Genomic DNA, 23,586 nt, shown 5'->3' with positions numbered 1-23,586 from the left:
CTCAACACAAACATATAACATAGAAACGATTGAGACATTGAGTATGCTCCGGTGTATGGGGTGAATTTTTAATTCAGAAAAGTGAGTGGAGCAGGCACTTATGTTGGTAACAACAAGATATGAAGTGAATAGAAAAGTGCCAGAAGACAATAGAGAATAAAAATTTTTCGCGGCGGTGGTGGGGTTTGAACCTGCGACCTTATTGGTACGACAACTCCGCCTGGCAGGTGAGAGCGTGGCTCTACCGTGTGAGCTATCCACGAACACAAAAATATTCGTTTCAAACCCAAAGTCATTACTAGATCCCTCTCTCACCCACTTCTTGAGACCGCCGATTCGTTCGTACACCACCATCGCGAATAATTTTGACCAGCAGTTAAGCTTAATAGCCAATATTCTCAACACAAACATATAACATAGAAACGATTGAGACATTGAGTATGCTCCGGTGTATGGGGTGAATTTTTAATTCAGAAAAGTGAGTGGAGCAGGCACTTATGTTGGTAACAACAAGATATGAAGTGAATAGAAAAGTGCCAGAAGACAATAGAGAATAAAAATTTTTCGCGGCGGTGGTGGGGTTTGAACCTGCGACCTTATTGGTACGACAACTCCGCCTGGCAGGTGAGAGCGTGGCTCTACCGTGTGAGCTATCCACGAACACAAAAATATTCGTTTCAAACCCCACCACCGCCGCGAAAAATTTTTATTCTCTATTGTCTTCTGGCACTTTTCTATTCACTTCATATCTTGTTGTTACCAACATAAGTGCCTGCTCCACTCACTTTTCTGAATTAAAAATTCACCCCATACACCGGAGCATACTCAATGTCTCAATCGTTTCTATGTTATATGTTTGTGTTGAGAATATTGGCTATTAAGCTTAACTGCTGGTCAAAATTATTCGCGATGGTGGTGTACGAACGAATCGGCGGTCTCAAGAAGTGGGTGAGAGAGGGATCTAGTAATGACTTTGGGTTTGAAACGAATATTTTTGTGTTCGTGGATAGCTCACACGGTAGAGCCACGCTCTCACCTGCCAGGCGGAGTTGTCGTACCAATAAGGTCGCAGGTTCAAACCCCACCACCGCCGCGAAAAATTTTTATTCTCTATTGTCTTCTGGCACTTTTCTATTCACTTCATATCTTGTTGTTACCAACATAAGTGCCTGCTCCACTCACTTTTCTGAATTAAAAATTCACCCCATACACCGGAGCATACTCAATGTCTCAATCGTTTCTATGTTATATGTTTGTGTTGAGAATATTGGCTATTAAGCTTAACTGCTGGTCAAAATTATTCGCGATGGTGGTGTACGAACGAATCGGCGGTCTCAAGAAGTGGGTGAGAGAGGGATCTAGTAATGACTTTGGGTTTGAAACGAATATTTTTGTGTTCGAGGATAGCTCACACGGTAGAGCCACGCTCTCACCTGCCAGTAAAGGTGATAATAACCTTTTTCATCATTTTTGTGTCTAATATATAGCACCCCTCCTGCATGTTTTTCAAAGCACACTATCTAAACAATGAAGTAAATAAATAAAACATTACTGCAACTCATTATGTCAGTTTTTTCACTACAATTCTTCTCTCTAAAAGAAATTTGGAATGTAACGTTATCAATCCTCTTCACAAGAGACTTCCCACTATCATTCTTTCCAATACCTCTGAATCCTGGAGTTCGACAGTAAAAGTAAAAAAACCAAAAGAGATAAATATTTTAAACTTCTACAGTCGCTTTCATACTGACCTTTACGATGTATTCATCAAGCAACATCCATTACTCAAACTCTCTTCTCGTGATCATTCCGTTACACAAAAAACCAATTTGATTTATGTGATTTGATGGGAGAATAAAAGAAGTAATGTAAAATGCCCCAAGCAGGGCAAATTGTGGAAAAGCGCTTCACAAATCAGCATCATCATCATTATTTTTAACAATAGTTTTAGTCAGTCATCTGCTTTCATCTGGACGAGCCGATGGTATGATGAAAAATGTTATTCTCTATTGTCCTCTGGCACTTTTCTACTCACTTCATCTCTTGTTGTTACCAACATAAGTGCCTGCTCCACTCACTTTTCTGAATTAAAAATTCACCCCATATACCGGAGCATACTCAATGTCTCAATCGTTTCTATGTTATATGTTTGTGTTGAGAATATTGGCTATTAAGCTTAACTGCTGGCCAGGTAACTTCGCGATGGTTGTGTGGTGAACCCGCGGTCTCCAGAAGTTGGTGAGAGAGAGCTCTAAGAATGACCTGAGTTTGATACAAATATTTTTGTGTTCGTGGATAGCTCATACGGTAGAGTCATGCTCTCACCGGCCAGGCGGAGTTGTCGTACCAATTAGGTCGCCCGTTCAAGCTCCACCACCGCCGCGAAAAATTTTTTTTTTCTCTATTGTCCTCTGGCACTTTTCTACTTACTTCATCTCTTGATGAAAAATCACTCACCTTTGGGTAAGGTTCTGGGTCCAAATCCCTTTGACAACATTGGGATTTTCTATGTTGTGACCTCAGTTTTCCCAATAATCAAAACACAGACAGACAGACTTTATAGTTTTAATTACCCTTAAAATACAAAGATCACAACAGAAGAGAGGAACAAGATATGAAGTGAATAGAAAAGTGCCAGAAGACAATAGAGAATAAAAAATTTTCGCGGCGGTGGTGGGGTTTGAACCTGCGACCTTATTGGTACGACAACTCCGCCTGGCAGGTGAGAGCGTGGCTCTACCGTGTGAGCTATCCACGAACACAAAATATTCGTTTCAAACCCAAAGTCATTACTAGATCCCTCTCTCACCCACTTCTTGAGACCGCCGATTCGTTCGTACACCACCATCGCGAATAATTTTGACCAGCAGTTAAGCTTAATAGCCAATATTCTCAACACAAACATATAACATAGAAACGATTGAGACATTGAGTATGCTCCGGTGTATGGGGTGAATTTTTAATTCAGAAAAGTGAGTGGAGCAGGCACTTATGTTGGTAACAACAAGATATGAAGTGAATAGAAAAGTGCCAGAAGACAATAGAGAATAAAAATTTTTCGCGGCGGTGGGGGGTTTGAACCTGCGACCTTATTGGTACGACAACTCCGCCTGGCAGGTGAGAGCGTGGCTCTACCGTGTGAGCTATCCACGAACACAAAAATATTCGTTTCAAACCCAAAGTCATTACTAGATCCCTCTCTCACCCACTTCTTGAGACCGCCGATTCGTTCGTACACCACCATCGCGAATAATTTTGACCAGCAGTTAAGCTTAATAGCCAATATTCTCAACACAAACATATAACATAGAAACGATTGAGACATTGAGTATGCTCCGGTGTATGGGGTGAATTTTTAATTCAGAAAAGTGAGTGGAGCAGGCACTTATGTTGGTAACAACAAGATATGAAGTGAATAGAAAAGTGCCAGAAGACAATAGAGAATAAAAATTTTTCGCGGCGGTGGTGGGGTTTGAACCTGCGACCTTATTGGTACGACAACTCCGCCTGGCAGGTGAGAGCGTGGCTCTACCGTGTGAGCTATCCACGACCCCACCACCGCCGCGAAAAATTTTTATTCTCTATTGTCTTCTGGCACTTTTCTATTCACTTCATATCTTGTTGTTACCAACATAAGTGCCTGCTCCACTCACTTTTCTGAATTAAAAATTCACCCCATACACCGGAGCATACTCAATGTCTCAATCGTTTCTATGTTATATGTTTGTGTTGAGAATATTGGCTATTAAGCTTAACTGCTGGTCAAAATTATTCGCGATGGTGGTGTACGAACGAATCGGCGGTCTCAAGAAGTGGGTGAGAGAGGGATCTAGTAATGACTTTGGGTTTGAAACGAATATTTTTGTGTTCGTGGATAGCTCACACGGTAGAGCCACGCTCTCACCTGCCAGGCGGAGTTGTCGTACCAATAAGGTCGCAGGTTCAAACCCCACCACCGCCGCGAAAAATTTTTATTCTCTATTGTCTTCTGGCACTTTTCTATTCACTTCATATCTTGTTGTTACCAACATAAGTGCCTGCTCCACTCACTTTTCTGAATTAAAAATTCACCCCATACACCGGAGCATACTCAATGTCTCAATCGTTTCTATGTTATATGTTTGTGTTGAGAATATTGGCTATTAAGCTTAACTGCTGGTCAAAATTATTCGCGATGGTGGTGTACGAACGAATCGGCGGTCTCAAGAAGTGGGTGAGAGAGGGATCTAGTAATGACTTTGGGTTTGAAACGAATATTTTTGTGTTCGAGGATAGCTCACACGGTAGAGCCACGCTCTCACCTGCCAGGCGGAGTTGTCGTACCAATAAGGTCGCAGGTTCAAACCCCACCACCGCCGCGAAAAATTTTTATTCTCTATTGTCTTCTGGCACTTTTCTATTCCATTCATATCTTGTTGTTACCAACATAAGTGCCTGCTCCACTCACTTTTCTGAATTAAAAATTCACCCCATACACCGGAGCATACTCAATGTCTCAATCGTTTCTATGTTATATGTTTGTGTTGAGAATATTGGCTATTAAGCTTAACTGCTGGTCAAAATTATTCGCGATGGTGGTGTACGAACGAATCGGCGGTCTCAAGAAGTGGGTGAGAGAGGGATCTAGTAATGACTTTGGGTTTGAAACGAATATTTTTGTGTTCGAGGATAGCTCACACGGTAGAGCCACGCTCTCACCTGCCAGGCGGAGTTGTCGTACCAATAAGGTCGCAGGTTCAAACCCCACCACCGCCGCGAAAAATTTTTATTCTCTATTGTCTTCTGGCACTTTTCTATTCACTTCATATCTTGTTGTTACCAACATAAGTGCCTGCTCCACTCACTTTTCTGAATTAAAAATTCACCCCATACACCGGAGCATACTCAATGTCTCAATCGTTTCTATGTTATATGTTTGTGTTGAGAATATTGGCTATTAAGCTTAACTGCTGGTCAAAATTATTCGCGATGGTGGTGTACGAACGAATCGGCGGTCTCAAGAAGTGGGTGAGAGAGGGATCTAGTAATGACTTTGGGTTTGAAACGAATATTTTTGTGTTCGTGGATAGCTCACACGGTAGAGCCACGCTCTCACCTGCCAGGCGGAGTTGTCGTACCAATAAGGTCGCAGGTTCAAACCCCACCACCGCCGCGAAAAATTTTTATTCTCTATTGTCTTCTGGCACTTTTCTATTCACTTCATATCTTGTTGTTACCAACATAAGTGCCTGCTCCACTCACTTTTCTGAATTAAAAATTCACCCCATACACCGGAGCATACTCAATGTCTCAATCGTTTCTATGTTATATGTTTGTGTTGAGAATATTGGCTATTAAGCTTAACTGCTGGTCAAAATTATTCGCGATGGTGGTGTACGAACGAATCGGCGGTCTCAAGAAGTGGGTGAGAGAGGGATCTAGTAATGACTTTGGGTTTGAAACGAATATTTTTGTGTTCGTGGATAGCTCACACGGTAGAGCCACGCTCTCACCTGCCAGGCGGAGTTGTCGTACCAATAAGGTCGCAGGTTCAAACCCCACCACCGCCGCGAAAAATTTTTATTCTCTATTGTCTTCTGGCACTTTTCTATTCACTTCATATCTTGTTGTTACCAACATAAGTGCCTGCTCCACTCACTTTTCTGAATTAAACAGAAGAGAGGGTACATCCACAAGCTGTTTTTTTTAAATTCATGTACAAATTTACATGATTTATTGTAATGGATACTCTTTTTACTTTGCCCTTTTACAAAATGAATAAGTTAATTTTTAAACTCAAAAAGCAAGAAATAATGATAAAAATGCAACGTTCACTTTTGTTATTCTAACACGTCAAAATTTAGAATGGAATTCTCCCTGTTGTTTCATTGTACTCTTCATATTTTTTTTTTTTAGTTTTTAAGGGTTTTACGGCGCTTGCAACACATTTAGGTTATATCAGCGCCAGTAAAAAGGAAGAAAATGGATAGTAAAAAGTTTTAGAATTACAATTAAAGCACCCAAGAAAAGGTAAGACAAAGGGGAACTGGGAACAAATAGGGATCAGATGTAGATTCCAAGAGTATACCACCAATGCACTTAGTTTGAGATCACCTATAAGTCTAATCTAGACACAAGCACAAAATACAACAGAGAGGAATACACTCAAATGCTTACATTATACACTAAATATAACAAATATAATAAATATAATAAAACATAACAGAGAGATGATTTACAAGGAAAAAAATATCATCTCCCAAAACAATACCTATGCATTTGACTGTTTCCCTCCCAGCCAAGACTCCAACCAGGGCCAGGACAAAACCAAATAACCATTCCAAGACAAAGACAGAAAGCATGTTGGAAAACAGATATAAGGGGATAGAAGACACAGTATGGACCTCCCTGCCCGCTATGGGAAGTCAGGATCCCCACCCAGGCTCTTCATATTGGAAAGGGCATTTACACTGAATAAGACTGAACCTTTAAAACCTACTTGCATCTGACAGGAGCTAGCAATTGTGTGATGTCAGGGACAGATGGGTCTGAAGTAAAGCTGTAACTGCTGGGTTCATTTGCAATGCGCATCATCCACGAAATAACGCCACTGGCTCCTCGAATGTGGACCTCAGCCCATCCAGTACACCAACAACTACACTGGTTCGACAAAAATGCCCGAGGTTCTTTCAAGTCTGGAAATATAATTAAAATGTTTACTCGATAAAAATGTCTAATTGTGTGACAAGTGTTGGAAATTGCACATGTGTCAGGATATCAGTTTGTTAACATTCTAAAATTCTTCCTGATAGTTTTTGAGAAATCACTATTTGTCACCAATTGAAGGTAAACTACAACAGGAAAGGAGAGAAACTGATTCTAAAAATAATTTTTCATCTTCAGTCGTAATACATGGTTTCAGCAATAAACTTATTTGTAGCTGAAATTTTACTTTGATATAATTCAGCAAACTAAAAGTAAACATATGAAAGAAGGTATTGATCCACAGAACTCAAATTTCATGAAGTCAAATAAAGGTAATCTTTGAGGCAGTCTTGAGAAGAGCATGATTTTCCCTGCTGGCTAAAAGAATAAGAAGACAATGGTGAAATAAGAGTCTTATCAATTCGTTTTCCTCAAAAGATATTTGTGTAGGATAAAATGTTATCACAAGGTGAAATATCTTTATTTACAAATGTAAAAATTTCTCAAGAATTTTAGGAGTTTAATGAAACTTTAAAAACTTTTAGGTCATCTAAATAAATTTTTCAAAAAGAGATGTACAAAACAACAAGACAACAAAACGAAAGAATATAGGACAACTGATGATAATGGAGATGATGATGATAATGATGATGATGATGATGATGATGATGATAATGATGGTACTAAATATTAAAAGCTAATTTTATGATTAATATGTACAATCAAAAAAATTAACAGAAATTACATTTAATGTTTTTAAAAACTTTAAAAAATAGAAAATAAGAAAACGTCCCATTACAAAAATATAGAAAAAAAAGAAGCCAAACCAGAAGTCAAAGAGTCTAGTCCTGTGAAATCACCCCCGATGCCTAGAGAGGTCCCCGTCTGTACTGCAACATCATCAAATGACATAGAGCTTGAACTGGGATTGGGCTCTTGTAGGAGCCTCATGTCATCCTGGTAACGATGTCGATGTAACAGAGAGTCTTCACCGTCTTGTGATCCACCCAACCCTTCCATCTGTCATGGGTATGAATTAAAAATGATCATTTTAGTTGGGAAAATTCAAATTTACACTTATAGGAGGATGCTATAGATGCTCACCACCAGACAGTTTTTATAGTAATCGATGATTTAAAAAAAAATTGCTTTCAATGAATTTTCAGTATTTAACAACACTTTTTGACACTTAAAAGTCAAAACTGTGTATAGAAAAGAGAGTTGTGCATAACAAAGATAAATTTAGAATACACGCATATGCCACACTCTAGGATCACAGGCAGCTCGGCAAAGGTAAGGGGACCAATTCCTGTAAAGAAAAGTAGTACATTCAAGCAGTCATATACACATGTGCCCAGCCTGATACCCAACACAGATGTTGATGAAAGGTTCCGACTGACAGTGAAACTCTCTGTTGTTCTTGATAAGCAGACAATCAAGATGACTATTTACAAGATTATTTATAAAATATTAACTCTCACAGAGAAAAATACACGCTAACATCTGACTCTCCCTTGTAGCAACAGAATGTAGCTTGGGCCTTGTCAAAACCAAATTAGCTCATTCCAAGAGTTTAAAAAGTCACAACAATTATTGGGAGATGGAATTGGCACTCAGAAAGATAAAACAGTGATGAAAATGGACCCTTAATCTAGATACTGAAGTTAGTTAGTTCCCTGTTCAAAAAGATGATGAGTGACTTGTGTTGATATACATTTCTCAGCTGCATTTCAACAGCTTTCTATATAGCAGAGAAATTCACACCTTTGATCAGTTGGGTAAATAAATTGCAAACGGGTATGTTGCGATTAAAACAATTATGATCTTTGAAAAGACATTTTGAATTCGTCCTTAATCAAAATACAAAAGTTAGTACTTTGTCCCCAGTTCCAAAAAGATAAGGACTAACTTGTGTGTCTAGGAAACCAGAATTATTCATTTTCATTATTATCTATTTTATATTGCTGGAGCTTTCTCTTATATATTCTTCATTTTTCATTTTCCTCAATTAAATCTTACATGTGATTTGCTGAGTGAAGCCATTGACTTGTGACGTCTGCGATCACTCCTAGAGGCTGATGATGATGAGGAAGCAGGGGAAACAACTTGCTGGTTCTGTTGTTGCTGACTTTGAAAAGCGACCATGCATTTATCACAAAGACCTGAAGGGTTAGCAGGGTTGCCACTACCACTTGTTGTGATGGTGATAATTTTGTTGCCTACCACCCACGTGTCCTTCTGTCCATCTTTAAGCAGGAAATCCACTATTGGAGACCTATGACATTTTTTTTGTTGAAAAATCAATTAAAAGTAAGGCAAATCATATTTAAATCCCTAATAAAAAATAATGCATCCTTTTTGTACAATATAATTCCCTAAACAATCTAATTTGTTTTTCAAAGCTATTGCTACATTTTTAGTATATATCTGCAATTGTAAATAGCAAAAGTCAAGGAAAAAGTAACACAAGGGAACTGATTAACTTAGTCCACAACCTAGATTACTTCTTGACACACATCAACTGCCTCAGACCCAAACCCAGACATAAAGGAGATTTTAAAAGTACCATTGTCACATTTTCATTGGATAATTTTACCCTATATTTCTAGAGATGATTGGTCACCAGTTGAAAAGTGATCTTGGCCTAAAATGAGAAATCTCGAGTTTTCTTGGTGTTGAACGGTTTGTGACAGAGGCCATCGACATTGGGTTTTATGGCACTTGCAACACATTTAGGTCATATCAGCGCCAGTAAAGGGAAGAAAATTGGATAGTGAAAACATTCTAGATGTACAATTAAAAGGCAAACTATAACTATACATTTGACTGTTTCCCTGCCAGCTAAGGACTCCGTCCAGGGTCAGGACAAGACTGAGTAATCTCATTCCAAGACAAAGACAGAAAGCACTTGGAAAACAGATACTGGGGGATACAGCAAGTACCTCCCTGCCCACTATGGGAGGTCGGGAACCCCACCCAGATCTACATATCTTTTTGTCCATCTTTGGGCAGGAAATCAACATTCGAGAATCTAAAATACTGGAGAAAAACAATTTTACAATTTACACCATCAATAATGTTTGTTTTTTAAAATCCTTCATCTCTGCAATGTGTACTCTGCTTACAAGTTATTTGCTCTGAATCAAAGCACATCAATAATAAAAATAATGCTTTATATTCAATAATTATAGTAATAATGGATGGCATTTATAATGTGCCAATCCCCACAGACAGCAGACTCTAGGCATCAACATACACAATAAGACAGTGAAAAGAAATGTTTTTAGTCTTTCTTTGAATGATTTATAGTCTGTCATCTCTCTTAGCTCCAGATTATTGGTCCTTGATCGATCTCCCATTGTTTTCAGGCAAGTTCACGAGGCAAATAGGAATGATGTGTTTCCTGCAGATCTAAGTGCAGGGTGGTTGGTTTTGTATGGGAATATGAACTCAGTGAGGTATTGCGGGATAACAAGGTAGAATACGGTGGGTGATAGTAGCAATCTTGTAAATCATCTGCTTTTTCCATGGCAACCAATGCAATATGAACAGTAGATTGGCCACACTTCTTGTCCTTGTTTGATTGAAAATCAGGCGAGCGGAGTCATTTGTCGACAAACAATGTTTATTGTCTCATTTACACCAAATCATGTTGATAAGCCTCAATCAACTACTTTTTTAAAAATGCATCTGCGAGACCATGCGCTTAGTAAATGCTATCTAAACCATGTAGAAGACCATGTGCTTAATGAATGCTATCTAAATGATAGCTTTATGTAATAAATAAATAAATAAAATCACATTTTCCCCGTAGCATCGTCAGATGCCATCGCCTAGGTATATATATATGATGGAATAGTATGCAATAGATCATCTTAATAACCTTAAATATAATTGTAGACAATTTCAAACCTTTTTGGAAAAGCAGCATAATTCCCAAAAGCATATCTAGACATCATGTCCACACAAGTCTCTGTCAATTCCTTGTGGAACTGGGACATGCTCTCATCCATTGGAATACGTCCGTCGTTGCGGATGCCTTCAACACCAGAGTGATTGCGAGTCCTGAAACCAATTCAAAATGAGTTAGCAAATCCTGAATGTTTGTTTTTATGTTTTTAAGGGTTTTACGGCGCTTGCAACACATTAAGGTCATATCAGCGCCAGTAAAAAGGAAGAAAATGGGATAGTAAAAAGTTCTAGAATTAAAATTAAAGCACAAAAGAAAAGGTAAGACAAAGGAGAATTGGTTCAAATGGGGAACAGATGTAGATTCCAAGAACATGCCGTCAAAGTACTTAGTTTGAGATCACCTAAAAGTCTCATCCAGACACAAGCACAGGTCCCAACTAAGAGGAATACACTCAAATGTTTACCAATCATATAATTAAACATGATACAATGCATAACAGAGAGATGATTTACAAGGAAAAAAAATATCATCTCCCAAAATTATAACTATACATTCGACTGTTTCCCTCTCAGCCAAGGACTCCGACCAAGATCAGGACAAAACCAAGACAAAGACAGAAAGCAATTGGAAAACATAAGAGGGGATAGAACACACTGCAAGTACCTCCCTACCTGCTATGGGAGCAAATCCTGAATCATACAGCGTGAGACGAATACTCGTGAGTAAAGATAAAATATATGAAGTCAAGATATTTAACGCTCTTGAGACAGATTGTTTTTTACCTTGACAAGCATTGAAGACTGGGTTTTTTTAAAGGGTTTTTAAAAACCAAATAATTCATAGTTGTTGTTGTATCTTTAAGAAAAGTGATACATAATTAGTTTGATATTTACTGTCGTATATAAAATAAACTGCATCACTCTATCTGTTATAGTTTTAATGTGATTTCTTGAAAAGCATATTTTTTTGGTTTTCTGAAATAATTATGGGAAAATGACTTGTATTGAATAAAATGGGCATTATACTCTAAAAACTGTTTTTGAGTGTTAATTAATTGTTCAAGAACATTTTGAAGTCTTTTTAGAAAAAAATAAATAAATAAATAAAATAAAACAAAATCAGCAAGAAATCATCTGAATCAAACAACACATTTGGATCAGAAGCTCAGAATATCGACAAATATTGATTCTCTGTAACTCGACTGACTTGCTCTAAATCTCTATAGAATGAACAAAGTTGATGTTACTCAGGTCTTTGTTATTGTTCTTTGCCATCCATGTTTATGAATAATTCTCACTAAACTATATTAACAAGACTATAAATGTTCAAGGATACACATAGTTTTGTCTGTTGGTCCGTTATATTTCCAGATGGCAATATTGCGAGTTTCTTAGCCTAGGCCACAGCATTTATAAAATCGAAACTTACAATCAAATATCGATACTGCCCTGCACCATTCAGTTGTATAGTGTTAAACTAACTGTGGAGATGAGTCTAGCATCCACGAGCACTTAAAAACGAAAATACTTTTCACGATATGCAATTCCATATATGCACGGGATAAGTCTACACTGCTGACAACCAGCCCTGTATATTTAAGGGATGCGTCCCAAGAGTTTTAAATGACAAAATTTTGCAAGGGATTTTCTTTTTTGTCGATTGAATGCTTATATTTTTGGAATAATAACAAAACCCCAACAATTGTTTATTTGGGCTAACATCAACAAAATTAGATTTTTTCCCCCATCAAGATTCAAATTTGTAAACCAAAATTTTAAAGGAAAATAAATTTTATACCTACATGTGACCAAATTTGGCTACAATCAATAATTTTAAAATACCAATTCATCTCAATAAGGGATAAAATCCTGCATTTCTTAAAATTCATATTTTTTTTCTCCGAAAATACAAATTTTTTTTGTTTGTTGCCTCAGGTGAGTCTGAAATATTCCATAAGAATTTGTTTGTTTTTGTTTTTAAGGGTTTACCGCGCGTGCAACACATAAGGTCATATCAGCGCCAGTAAAAAGGAAGAAATGGGTTTGTTAAAAGTTCTAGAATTACAATTAAAGCACCCAAGAAAAGGTAAGACAAAGGGTGATTGGTTCAAATAGGAAACAGATGTAGAGTCCAAGAGCACACTATCAAAGTACTTAGTTTGAGATACCTAAAAGTCTCATTCAGACACAAGCACAGGTCCCCACTAAGAGGAACACACTCACATGTTTACAAATCATATATAATACGTAAATAAAACATAATACAGTGCATAACAGAGAGATGATTTACAAGGAAAAAAATATCATCTCCCAAAACTAACTGTACATTTGACTGCTAACCAAGTAATTTCATTCCAAGACAAACACAGAAAGCATGTTGGAAAGAAGATAAAAGGGGATAAAAGACACAGTAAGTGCCTCCCTGCCCACTATGGGAGGTCAGGAACCCCAACCAGCATAAGAATTTAAAGTTTTAAAAACAACCTCTAAATGTTCATCTTTATTTATTACATGACCATTACAGATTTTTTAAAAAGATTAAATATATTTTAGCTACCAAATAAGTAGCGCGATGCAAATTAAAAATATATATATAATAAATAAAAAATTACAAAAATTCACATTAACAACCTACCAGTTCAAGACAAATAAAAGATTATTGTTTGAATGGTTTTATTTGTTAAAAAATGCTCCTTTTCAAAATATCATACATGAGCTGAGAAAGATTGACCTGAAGACAATCTGGTATTGTATCAAGGTTAAAAATCTGTGACATATACCTTTTTTTGCCTTCATTAAGTGACCCACTCCTTCCTCTGTCACTTGAATTCTGGTTCTGGTTACTACTGATGGTACTGCTACTGTTCAAGTGACGCAGAGAGTTTTCTTCAAACAACTGGAGTACGTTGTATTTCAGGCCCTTTCAAATGGAAAATATATAGAGATAAGCTTAACGTTTTTAGGGCACTCGTAACTCAAAGGGTCTCAGTAGGACCAGCTAGTAGAAACTTTGACTTAAATGACAATGGACAGGTTTCCATCAGTCTGCAGTCTTTTTTTCCCCGATTAATTCTGTCCACAAAGCAGAATTTGAGTATTAGTTTTGTTTGATCTGGCAGAAAATACTTTGTGTGGAGTAATTCATTCAAAGGGTTACAAGTAATCATTACTTTCCATTTAACAGTACAGAGACTAGGCTATATGATAAACTACGACAGCATGGGTCTCATGCCTCTAAGAATTAGCATTTTTAACTATTATCCTAGAGCCTGCTGATAATATTTCCCTTTCATATATTCAAGAAAATATTCATGAAAAACCTTTTGAAACACAAAAAAAAAAACCCTAAAAAACCCAGAAGCATATAATTCCTCTATGTAATGAATGTAATGTTTGTAAATTAACAGCATCGCATGGCAACACATGAATATGTCTTTGAGAAATATAAGCAAAGAATTGACTAAATGAATGCTTAACCTTAAAGGTGTAAAGGCAGGATGTCGAGCAAAAAGAAGACCTGAGCTTTAACCCTGAGTTTGGGGATCAATATGGATTTGATCAAGATCATCATAAACTTGAATTTTGAATGTTCTAATAATTAGATATACTAAAACTTGACTTAACTTTTTTTTTTTTGAGATTTCATCAATTTCCTCGTCTCATACAGAATAAATAATAAAACTGTTGACTTCTACTGCAAGGCAAATGACAAAAATAATCTTTTTTTTTTTAAAAAGTGGCACCATATTGAGTTAAAAATATCAAAATGCAATAAGTTTCAACCAAGACAATGTCCACACAGGTCATTCTCCAATCTATGACATGATATGGTCCTATATGACACGTTGGCAAGGTTGTTTCTTCCCAAACACGACACAAGAGATTGGAACAATATGAAAAAGCATTCTTAGAATTACTGCACTCATCATTAACACATTGGTCTTGTCTACAAAAGGAAAGAAGAAAGTATCAATTATTGCAATTTGAACTGTTAAACTTACTCTCTGGATGTATTTGACAAAGCCCTTACGAAATGGCAACCGGCATCGGATGAACCAAACCCCAATGACGTGGTGGGCAAGAGATACAGTGTAGTGGCTGAATCTTGAGAAAAAAATTAATAAAATATCAAAATAATGATGAAGCACATTATTTATAAAATACTCTATGTAAAAATCAAAATAAGCATTAGACTCAAGATTATAAAACCACTTTTTTCAACACTGTTGGTCTCAACCAAAATGGTAATTGCATACAATCACAATCTGTCTAGTAATATAGTGACCAGTGTTTAAAAAAATTAATAAAGGTAATCTGAATCAGAAGATATCAATAGAGGGTGATTTTGGAAATAACTTCTTCGAAATATGGGCTTGGATATTCAAATAATTTTTCATCCCAAAATAATCCTGTATCACAAATTAGCGCATGGTCCATTGATCAAAATTTTTATCCAAAGACAAAGTATAAGTTGAGCAATGACAAGAATGCTTACTTCTTGGGAAAATCATGTTTGCCTTTAAAATATCATGTGATTGAAATGAATGTATTTGAATTCATTAACGGCTTTTTTTGTGTCAGGTAAAGTTCAATTTTACATGAACCTGACATCATGTCTAAGTGTTTTCACCAAACAAGCAGTAACAACAAAGCAAGTCTGGCTTCACTAATGAAGACTGAGATGCTTGATTATCTAGGTGAAAACGGCCCTGTTTGAGGTTATTACCAAATGTCTAGTCTCGCCATAAAAGGGATAATGAAAAAGTTGCCATCTAAATTTTTTCTCCAGAATAGACATTTGGGTGTAACAGTTTTTGCCTATAGAACTCTTTAGATTTTAAACTAAAAAAAGTTCAGCAAAATTCAATCAAAATAAAATATTTTGGGAGAGTATATTTTGTTATTAATTATTCGTAATTGTCGATTCTTTCCTCAAGATATCTTCTGTTTATGATAAAAAATGATGAAATACTTACTTGAAGGGATTGGTGTAGGGCAAAGCTATGGCAAATACACTCATATACTGGTCTTCTACAAAGTTAGCGTAAAGCATGGGTATACGGACAATGCCTGCAATATATATATATAAATTTCTACAGAACAGTTCCATCTTTCCATCATGATCAATTTGCACCATATTTGATGCTTATTATTATTATCATCATCATCATCATCATCGTTATTAATATTATTATTATCAATATCATTATCATCATCATCATCATTGTTATTAGCCTCATCATTCTTCTTTTTCTCCTCATTATTATTATTATTGTTATTACAGGGGCCAAAGATCCCCACCCCCTCCCACTTCTAAAGTGCAAGCTAATATTTGAAAGGCCCCTTATGATCATACAATTTAAGACATTTTTCATTGGGCCATACTTGACAGAAATGCTAACACAGGAATAGCCATAGAAATGGTGGCTGTAATCCTGGACAGTGACAACAGTACAGTTGGCAACATCCTCATCATCAACTCCTTCATCATTCCAGTGGACACTAGAATACAGCAAACATTGGGTAAAAGGAATACAAAATATGGACACTTAAAATAAAATAAAATTAACATCTTTATAATATATAATAAGAAAGAAAAAATAATAATAATAATAATAATAATAATAATAATAATAATAATAATATAATATAATGATAATGATAATAATAATAATAGAATAAGAAGAAGAAGAAGAAGAAGAAGAAGAAGAAGAAGAAGAAGAAGAAGAAGAAGAAGAAGAAGAAGAAGAAGAAGAAGAAGAAGAAGAAGAAGAAGAAGAAGAAGAAGAAGAAGAAGAAGAAGGAAGAAGAAGAAGAAGAAGAAGAAGAAGAAGAAGAAGAAGAAGAAGAAGAAGAAGAAGAAGAAAGAAAGAAGAAGAAGAAGAAGAAGAAGAAGAAGAAGAAAGAAGAAGAAGAAGAAGAAGAAGAAGAAGAAGAAGAAGAAGAAGAGAAGAAGAAGAAGAAGAAGAAGAAGAAGAAGAAGAAGAAGAAGAAGAAGAAGAAGAAGAAGAAGAAGAAGAAGAAGAAGAAAGAAGAAGAAGAAGAAGAAGAAGAAGAAGAAGAAGAAGAAGAAGAAGAAGAAGAAGAAGAAGAAGAAGAAGAAGAAGAAGAAGAAGAAGAAGAAGAAGAAGAAGAAGAAGAAGAAGAAAAGAAGAAGAAGAAGAAGAGAAGAAGAAGAAGAAGAAGAAGAAGAAGAAGAAGAAGAGAAGAAGAAGAAGAAGAAGAAGAAGAAGAAGAAGAAGAGAAGAAGAAGAAGAAGAAGAAGAAGAAGAAGAAGAAGAAGAAGAAGAAGAAGAAGAAGAAGAAGAAGAAGAAGAAGAAGAAGAAGAAGAGAAGAAGAAGAAGAAGAAGAAGAAGAAGAAGAAGAAGAAGAAGAAGAAGAAGAAGAAGAAGAAGAAGAAGAAGAAGAAGAAATTTTGAGAAGCTAATCCTAAAATATTTTCGTGTCTGTATCAGATTTCGAATCATTTGTCATTTTTCAACTCAGAGAAATTGATTTGAAATATTTTTTATTTTATCTTTTCCTGTTAAACATGAAAAAACCTTTGTGTCAGCGTCATATTTATCACAGTCATACAAAATTAATAACTATACAGCCTTTATCATTTGCAAATTTTACTGACACCTTTAAGATACAATGTGATCCAGTGATTTACAAAGCTGACAGAAAAATGGAAGTAAAAAAACATTCTTAAAAATTATTTTAAAAATTTTAAAAATCAGCTTCCTTTGGCTAATTAATTTGTTTTGTGGTAGTCCCCACCTCCCCCCTTCGTTCATTTTTGTGCTTTATTAGATCTCTTGCTTGTTCTCATTTGGAATAAGACAGAAAGATGTCAACAGAGCTTTATTGTGCTGCTTTTGACCTAGTTGCTACACTGATGGCTAAGCTGACTCTTTGTAGGCTGAATTTTGTTTGTTGTTGTGTTTATGTGCTCTGTGTCACTTGCGACACTATTAAATCACCAGTTAAAAGGAAGATGATATATAGAAAAAAGTTGTAGCAGCCAAAAAAAAACAAAACAAAAAGGCGAGACAAAGGAGACTGGTTCAAATAGGGAAGAGTATTTCACTGATGTGCCTGTTTGGACATTATTTGAAAGTCCCATCCAGCCACAAGCAAAGAATCATGCTATGAAGAATACACTAAAATATTTACAAATTGCAATACATTCAAAACTATTAACTACAATAGTGCAAAACAGAGAGATCAATTCCAAGGAAAAAAGATGCTATACATTTGACTGTCTCTCTCCCAGCTAAGGATCCCTGCCAGAACCAAGAAAAAAACCTGAGCAATCTCAATCCAGAACATAGACAGAAAGCAACGAGGAAGGAAAAAAATAAATGGGCTATAAAAGAAACAACAAGAGACCTCTTCATCCACCCCAACAGTTTAAAATACCCTACCCACGAAGGTGGAGTTTGATTTTTAACTCTAAACTAATGCCACAGCTTGCTGCATTCACCAAGAAAAAGATAAGTCACATGGGTATTGCAACTCTTTTGATGAAACAACTCTTTTGGTGAAATAATAATATAATACGCATCCACTTCTTTAATTAGCATAATCTAGGCAAATCTAGTATATACTCGATATATAATATGCGCCTGTTTTTTTTTCTTCTGATCACCGGCATAGGTAAGTGAACTGTTCTTATAATGTAATTTTAGAACCCTATCATTTCCTTTGTGATATAAACATGCATTGAAAATACATAAATGCACAACGATGAGTCATAAATCATACTTAATTATTTGCTCGAAAATTAATGACATAAATGCACAACTAGAGAGAGAGAGAGAGGGGATGAAAAAAACCATGCATGATATTTTGTTGGTCTGTTTTTGGGCTGCATGGATTACACTCACACCCTACTCTAAAGCACCAATTTTGATCCAAAAGTTGTTTATTATACACAGTAACATACGTTGACTAATTCATAAAACTTTTGGATGTCATCTTACAAGCCTGGTCCTATCTAGAGAAGCATGATAGGTCACCATGGAGGCCAAGACAGGAAAAAAGAATGAGTGGAGGTCAGACCTGGTGAAATCTTTGGGTCTGTTAATCAACTTCTGACTCTTCTCTGATGTTCTGTCCTTTACCTGTCAGGAGAAGAAATCATGATTAATACATTTTAAATTGAAAGAAAAACTCTGTGCCTTTAACTGGGTATAAAGCAAAATAAGATGTGTGGTAATTGTTATAAACACAATTGTTTTAAGAACATTAAGTACCAATGTAACATTTTGACAGAGTCATTGAAAAATGTTACACTCCGCTTATAGCTTGTATATGACATATCTTTGTTTTGTTTTGTTTTTTTAACTACATGACTCTTATCTTATAATACACAATCATTCATCCCTCCCCAAAATTCGAATTTTCTCAAAATTGAATGGTGGGTAGAAAGGAATACGCTTCTTTATTTTTGTGTTACATGAAACAAATATGAGCATCACTCACTTAACAAAGGAGAGGAAACTACCAGACAAGTAATAATAGTGGGTGAATGCATTAAATAAAATGGTTTGGTCTTCATGTACCCTAATAAAAAGACACCAGATTCGAGTCCATTCCATTTCATTGTGTAGCTTTAGACTCGTTGACTTAGAGGTAGTCACTTTGTCCTAGCTTAAAGAAACACTGTTCTTACTACAACTCAGAGTGGATCCTATTACTGGGAAAAATTCCTTCCTCAGGGATCAGTTACATATAGCATTGGGAGAAAAAAAAAAGTATGATTTCAGACATAAAGCCTCGGGAGCCAGAGTTTTATCCTGCTTTCTGTAACATTAAATAGAGGATAATTGTTTGCAAACTTTGAATTTGGCCCAAGTACATCACAAAGTATATTCCACTAGAGCAGGTTACCTCATCACTACTTGGTGATTAAAGTATAATAAAAAAATCTTGACACTATATTGATTCGAAAACAGGCCCACCTCCTTGTGAGTTGAGTGCTCAATCAATTGAGCTATCAAAATCTCTGATTCGACATTATAGGAGTTACATACAGTTAATGTCTTGCTCAGGATGAAGTGAATAGAGCATTGTCATAATACACATTAAACAGAAAGTTACCTACCACAGCACATAATTTGGCACATAGTGCATCAATATAGCGGTAGTCTGCAGAAAGGACCAATGTCTTGTTTTCCAAAATGATGGGCAGCTTTCGCAAGACTGTCTGAAGGACAGTCCAATCTCTTTCCTACGAGATATGGGAGAAAAAGAAAAGATATAAAAATGAAAAATAATGAATTGTTATTCAAACTTGCATATATAGATAGAATGAAGTTGACGTCACTCGGGTCTTTGTTATTGTGTTCTGCCATCCACGTTTATGAATAATTCTCACTTAACTGTCTTATTCAGAATATAAAAGTTCATGGTAACACAGAGTTTGTGTGTTAGTCCATTATACTTCTGGATGGCAATGTTGTGAGCTTCTTAGCCAAGCTCATACTATCTATACAAGATGTTTTGAATACAAGCTTGATACCTGAGATCAATTGATTGAACAATATTGGGATCCTAATAAATATACGATTAATTTTCCTCATTAGTAAAGCACCATTATAACGAGTATCATTACCTTTTCATTTCTTTTAAAATGAATATCGTCAATAATAATTAATTTGGCTTTGCAAGTCAGTTTAAAAATAGAAGGAGGAGTCGGAAGAGGAGACGGAGGAAGAAGTTGAAGAGGAGAAAAAGAAGAAGGAAATGATAAAAGAAGAAAATGATGAAAGAATAAGGAGAGTGAAGAAGGAGGAGGATAAGGCAGTGGAGGAGGAGGTGGAGGAAGAGGAGAAGAAAAGGGTGATAGAGAAGGAAGAAGAAAGAAGAAAAAATGTGAGGAGAAAATCAATAACTCATGAATAATTTATGACACTTAATTTGCCAGATTACCTTGAAAAAAAAATATCTCAAACATTAATAAGCAGAGACAAAGTTGATTTTGCATGACTATACCATTCATTGTAAACTAATATATCCTCGTTCAAATGGAAAAACAACCCATTCTTAAAAAGTGAATAATTTGATATGGCAACCAAAAGCAAAATTAATATTTGACTAACCGAATCTAGACAGTTGAGAAAAGCCTTGAATGTATATTCATATTCGATGACAGCATACATCTGAGAAGGTGACATGCCAGGAAGACCTGGGCTTTTCATCATCGACTCTTCATAGTCCTCACTGGAACATAAACATATCAAAGCTTGAGACATATGAACCAAACGGTAAGAAGCATTTTTTTTCACTGGACTTTTAACACTACAGAAAAAAGGATTAACTATGGCCTCATGAAGTATATTGCTCAGGAGGACTAGCTATTACTAAAGATGATGAGAATGAAATCACTGCAGAGAGAGACAACCATACCTTGGAGAACACAACACATATGGACTGTAGACATGGCCTTGACCTGGGTTGCGATCAGATAAACCCACTCTGAAGTTACTGTCAGCTCTCAGAAGAACCAGCAAGTCGAATATCTGTGACAGCATTTAAATGTGAAAGTTACATCAAAAAATGTTAATCTTTTCATGAAGAATTTTGTGGTACTTGCAACATGTTCAAACTATAATAGAACCAGTAAAATATGAAATAAGATGACTGATAGTTTAGTTAGAAAAGCACTTAGCTCACAATCACTCAGCTCACAATCAAAAGGAATGGTATTAGTCCCAGGTTCAGTCCAGGATTGCGAACCTAGCAATGACAGGGTGGCTGGGTTTGTTAGATCTGGTAGAAAATACTTAGCAAAAGACTAATGCTCTACCCAAAGGATAGAAAGCAGTTGTTACAGCTCACTTAAATCTAGAGAAAAAAAAACTGGGATTAACTTGGCTCCATGGGTCTTACGATGTAAGGAACAACTTTCAATGAAATTATCAGTGCTGATAAATTTGAGTCTGCTTAATTAAAAAATTATAGTTAGGCAAAAATTATCCCACAGACGGCCTTCATAATTGGAACAAAACTATCTAGACTACATATGTGTCTATTGTGGTACTTATAACAAAAGTAATGCAGAGCTTCCTTTGATTTCCTTATCTAATATTTTGAACATAGTTCATCATAATATTCAGCATTACACATTTTTACCAGCATGTTTCATCAAAAGCAAACAACCAATCACATTATTACCTGCTTGGTTTTATTAATTATTCTTTGTCCTTCAGAAATTGTTTTTTTTTAAGACTAGCAAATATGATAAAAAGCAATGCATTATAAGTCACTCAATGACGTGATAGTCTTTAAGCAAAGAATAATACTGTATTAATCTAAAAGCATGTGATAATGCCATTCTAATTCATATTTTTTGTATAGGTTTGATCGAAAAAAAAAAAAAGGAAAACAATTAAGGTTGATGAAGCTATGAAATTGATCAAATGAATTGGTGTGCACTAATCAACCAGTAGAAATTCTCAAAAAATTCTGTGTCACTAACTGATCTTTCCAATTATAAGCTTTAACTATAGTAATGTATCTTCTGTTGAAAAATCTGAATCTGATTCTGAATGTTACTTGTGTTACTCCACTTATGTGAAAGTTGAGCATTATATAAATAACTTATTATTATTATCATTGACTTACTTCTAAGTATTTGTGTTAGGGGGTGGATAGAGAATGCAGCATTGTTAGTGTTTAGGCTGAAGTTTGTTTATAATCTTCGCTTGAAGGTGTCTAAATCTCGTGTTAACGTATGTTTCGGGAAGAGCATTCCAATGTTCCAATCTCTGATGGTGCGGGATGCAAATGAATACTTGGAATTTGCAGATTGGTGTTTCGGTGTTTATGAGTGGGAATTAATCATGATCAGTGAACAAATTGGTGACCATGATGGTGAACTCTGGTCCCCAGCATGTATTCTCTAGTAAGGCACTTCACACAAATTAACTCACTCAAATTGATATATGAGTAAAATTTATAGGCAATGATGATATTGTAAAAAGTGCTTAAACTAGAAATTCAACTTACAATGACCTGTAAAATATGAAATGGATTCGTTTCCATATAGTCTGCTAGAAAAATAAATGAAGGATTGCAAAGCCTTCTGTGGATAATGAAACTGGAAATGCACAATATTTACTTGATACTCACAGATTTACGAATATTGCATGCCGTGGTTCCGAGATAAATGTGTTTATAGTGGAGCTCAACGTGGTCCACCAGCATCTGATATAGTTTTCTACAATGGGAAGCTGGGGCTGAGTATAACTTGCTCTAAAAACAGAAAAGGTAAAAATGAAGTAATTTTAACCCTTTGAAGAATTCAAATAACTAGTAAGCTACTGAAGGGTAAACATAAATCCAAGTAAATATTAGGCAGCCTGAACCTGTGGAAAAAATTTTGGAAGAAATATTTGTAAACAAAACCTCTGTTAAACCAACAATAAAAACAATAGAAACTGTAATAGAATAAGTAAAATCCAAACAGATGGGAATAAAGTAATAATTGGGATTTGACCAAAATGATGGGAATAAAGTGATCATTGGGATTTGACCAAAAATATGGGAATAAAGTGATAATTGGATTTGACCAAAAAGATGGGAATAAAGTAATAATTGGATTTGACCAAAAAGATGGGAATAAAGTGAGAATTGGGATTTGATCAAAAAGATGGGCATAAAGTGATAATTGGGATTTGACCAGATTGTATCACTATATATTTTTTATTTTTTCTGTTGGTTGATGAGAGGTTCTGAGCTTGAAACCGTATTCATTAGGTATTTTTATTTTATTTAAGAAGCTATTTTATAAGTGGCATGTCCAAGTTGTAGAATGCTTTCTATGAGCTTTATCTAACTTACAATATATAACAGTTGCATGTTCAAATATAGAATGTTCTCTTAATCTTCATTCATCCTTAACTAAGTTCTGTACTGCTGTTTATTTACACAAAAATGTTATTATTAATGTTATTGTGCACAATGTTTTCATTTTCAAAAAATCAGCATTCATATTGACT

At 35.6% G+C, this 23,586-nt stretch overlaps 1 protein-coding gene across 1 annotated transcript in view; it reads right to left on the bottom strand.

Annotated features, from left to right (window-relative positions):
* Nucleotides 1–23,586, bottom strand: part of LOC144973905 (tuberin-like) — a 111,627-nt gene that overhangs the window by 28,963 nt on the left and 59,078 nt on the right. The window contains exons 18-30 of the mRNA XM_078916791.1: nt 22,718–22,840; nt 20,993–21,105; nt 20,686–20,806; nt 19,689–19,814; nt 18,558–18,705; nt 15,982–16,098; nt 15,573–15,666; nt 14,598–14,700; nt 13,377–13,516; nt 10,597–10,749; nt 8,704–8,959; nt 7,512–7,704; nt 6,479–6,674 (exon numbers count right to left, since the gene is read on the bottom strand). Coding sequence (XP_078772917.1) covers nt 6,479–6,674; nt 7,512–7,704; nt 8,704–8,959; nt 10,597–10,749; nt 13,377–13,516; nt 14,598–14,700; nt 15,573–15,666; nt 15,982–16,098; nt 18,558–18,705; nt 19,689–19,814; nt 20,686–20,806; nt 20,993–21,105; nt 22,718–22,840 — 1,883 coding nt within the window. The remainder of the gene's footprint in view (nt 1–6,478; nt 6,675–7,511; nt 7,705–8,703; nt 8,960–10,596; nt 10,750–13,376; nt 13,517–14,597; nt 14,701–15,572; nt 15,667–15,981; nt 16,099–18,557; nt 18,706–19,688; nt 19,815–20,685; nt 20,807–20,992; nt 21,106–22,717; nt 22,841–23,586) is intronic.

Source organism: Berghia stephanieae, chromosome 5 (assembly GCF_034508935.2).
Source record: "Berghia stephanieae isolate SIO BIC M18660-M18661 chromosome 5, UCSD_Bste_1.3, whole genome shotgun sequence".
Lineage (NCBI taxonomy): Eukaryota > Metazoa > Mollusca > Gastropoda > Nudibranchia > Aeolidiidae > Berghia > Berghia stephanieae.
The sequence above is the reverse complement of the archived record's forward strand: the minus strand, read 5'-3'. Positions and strand labels throughout refer to the sequence as shown.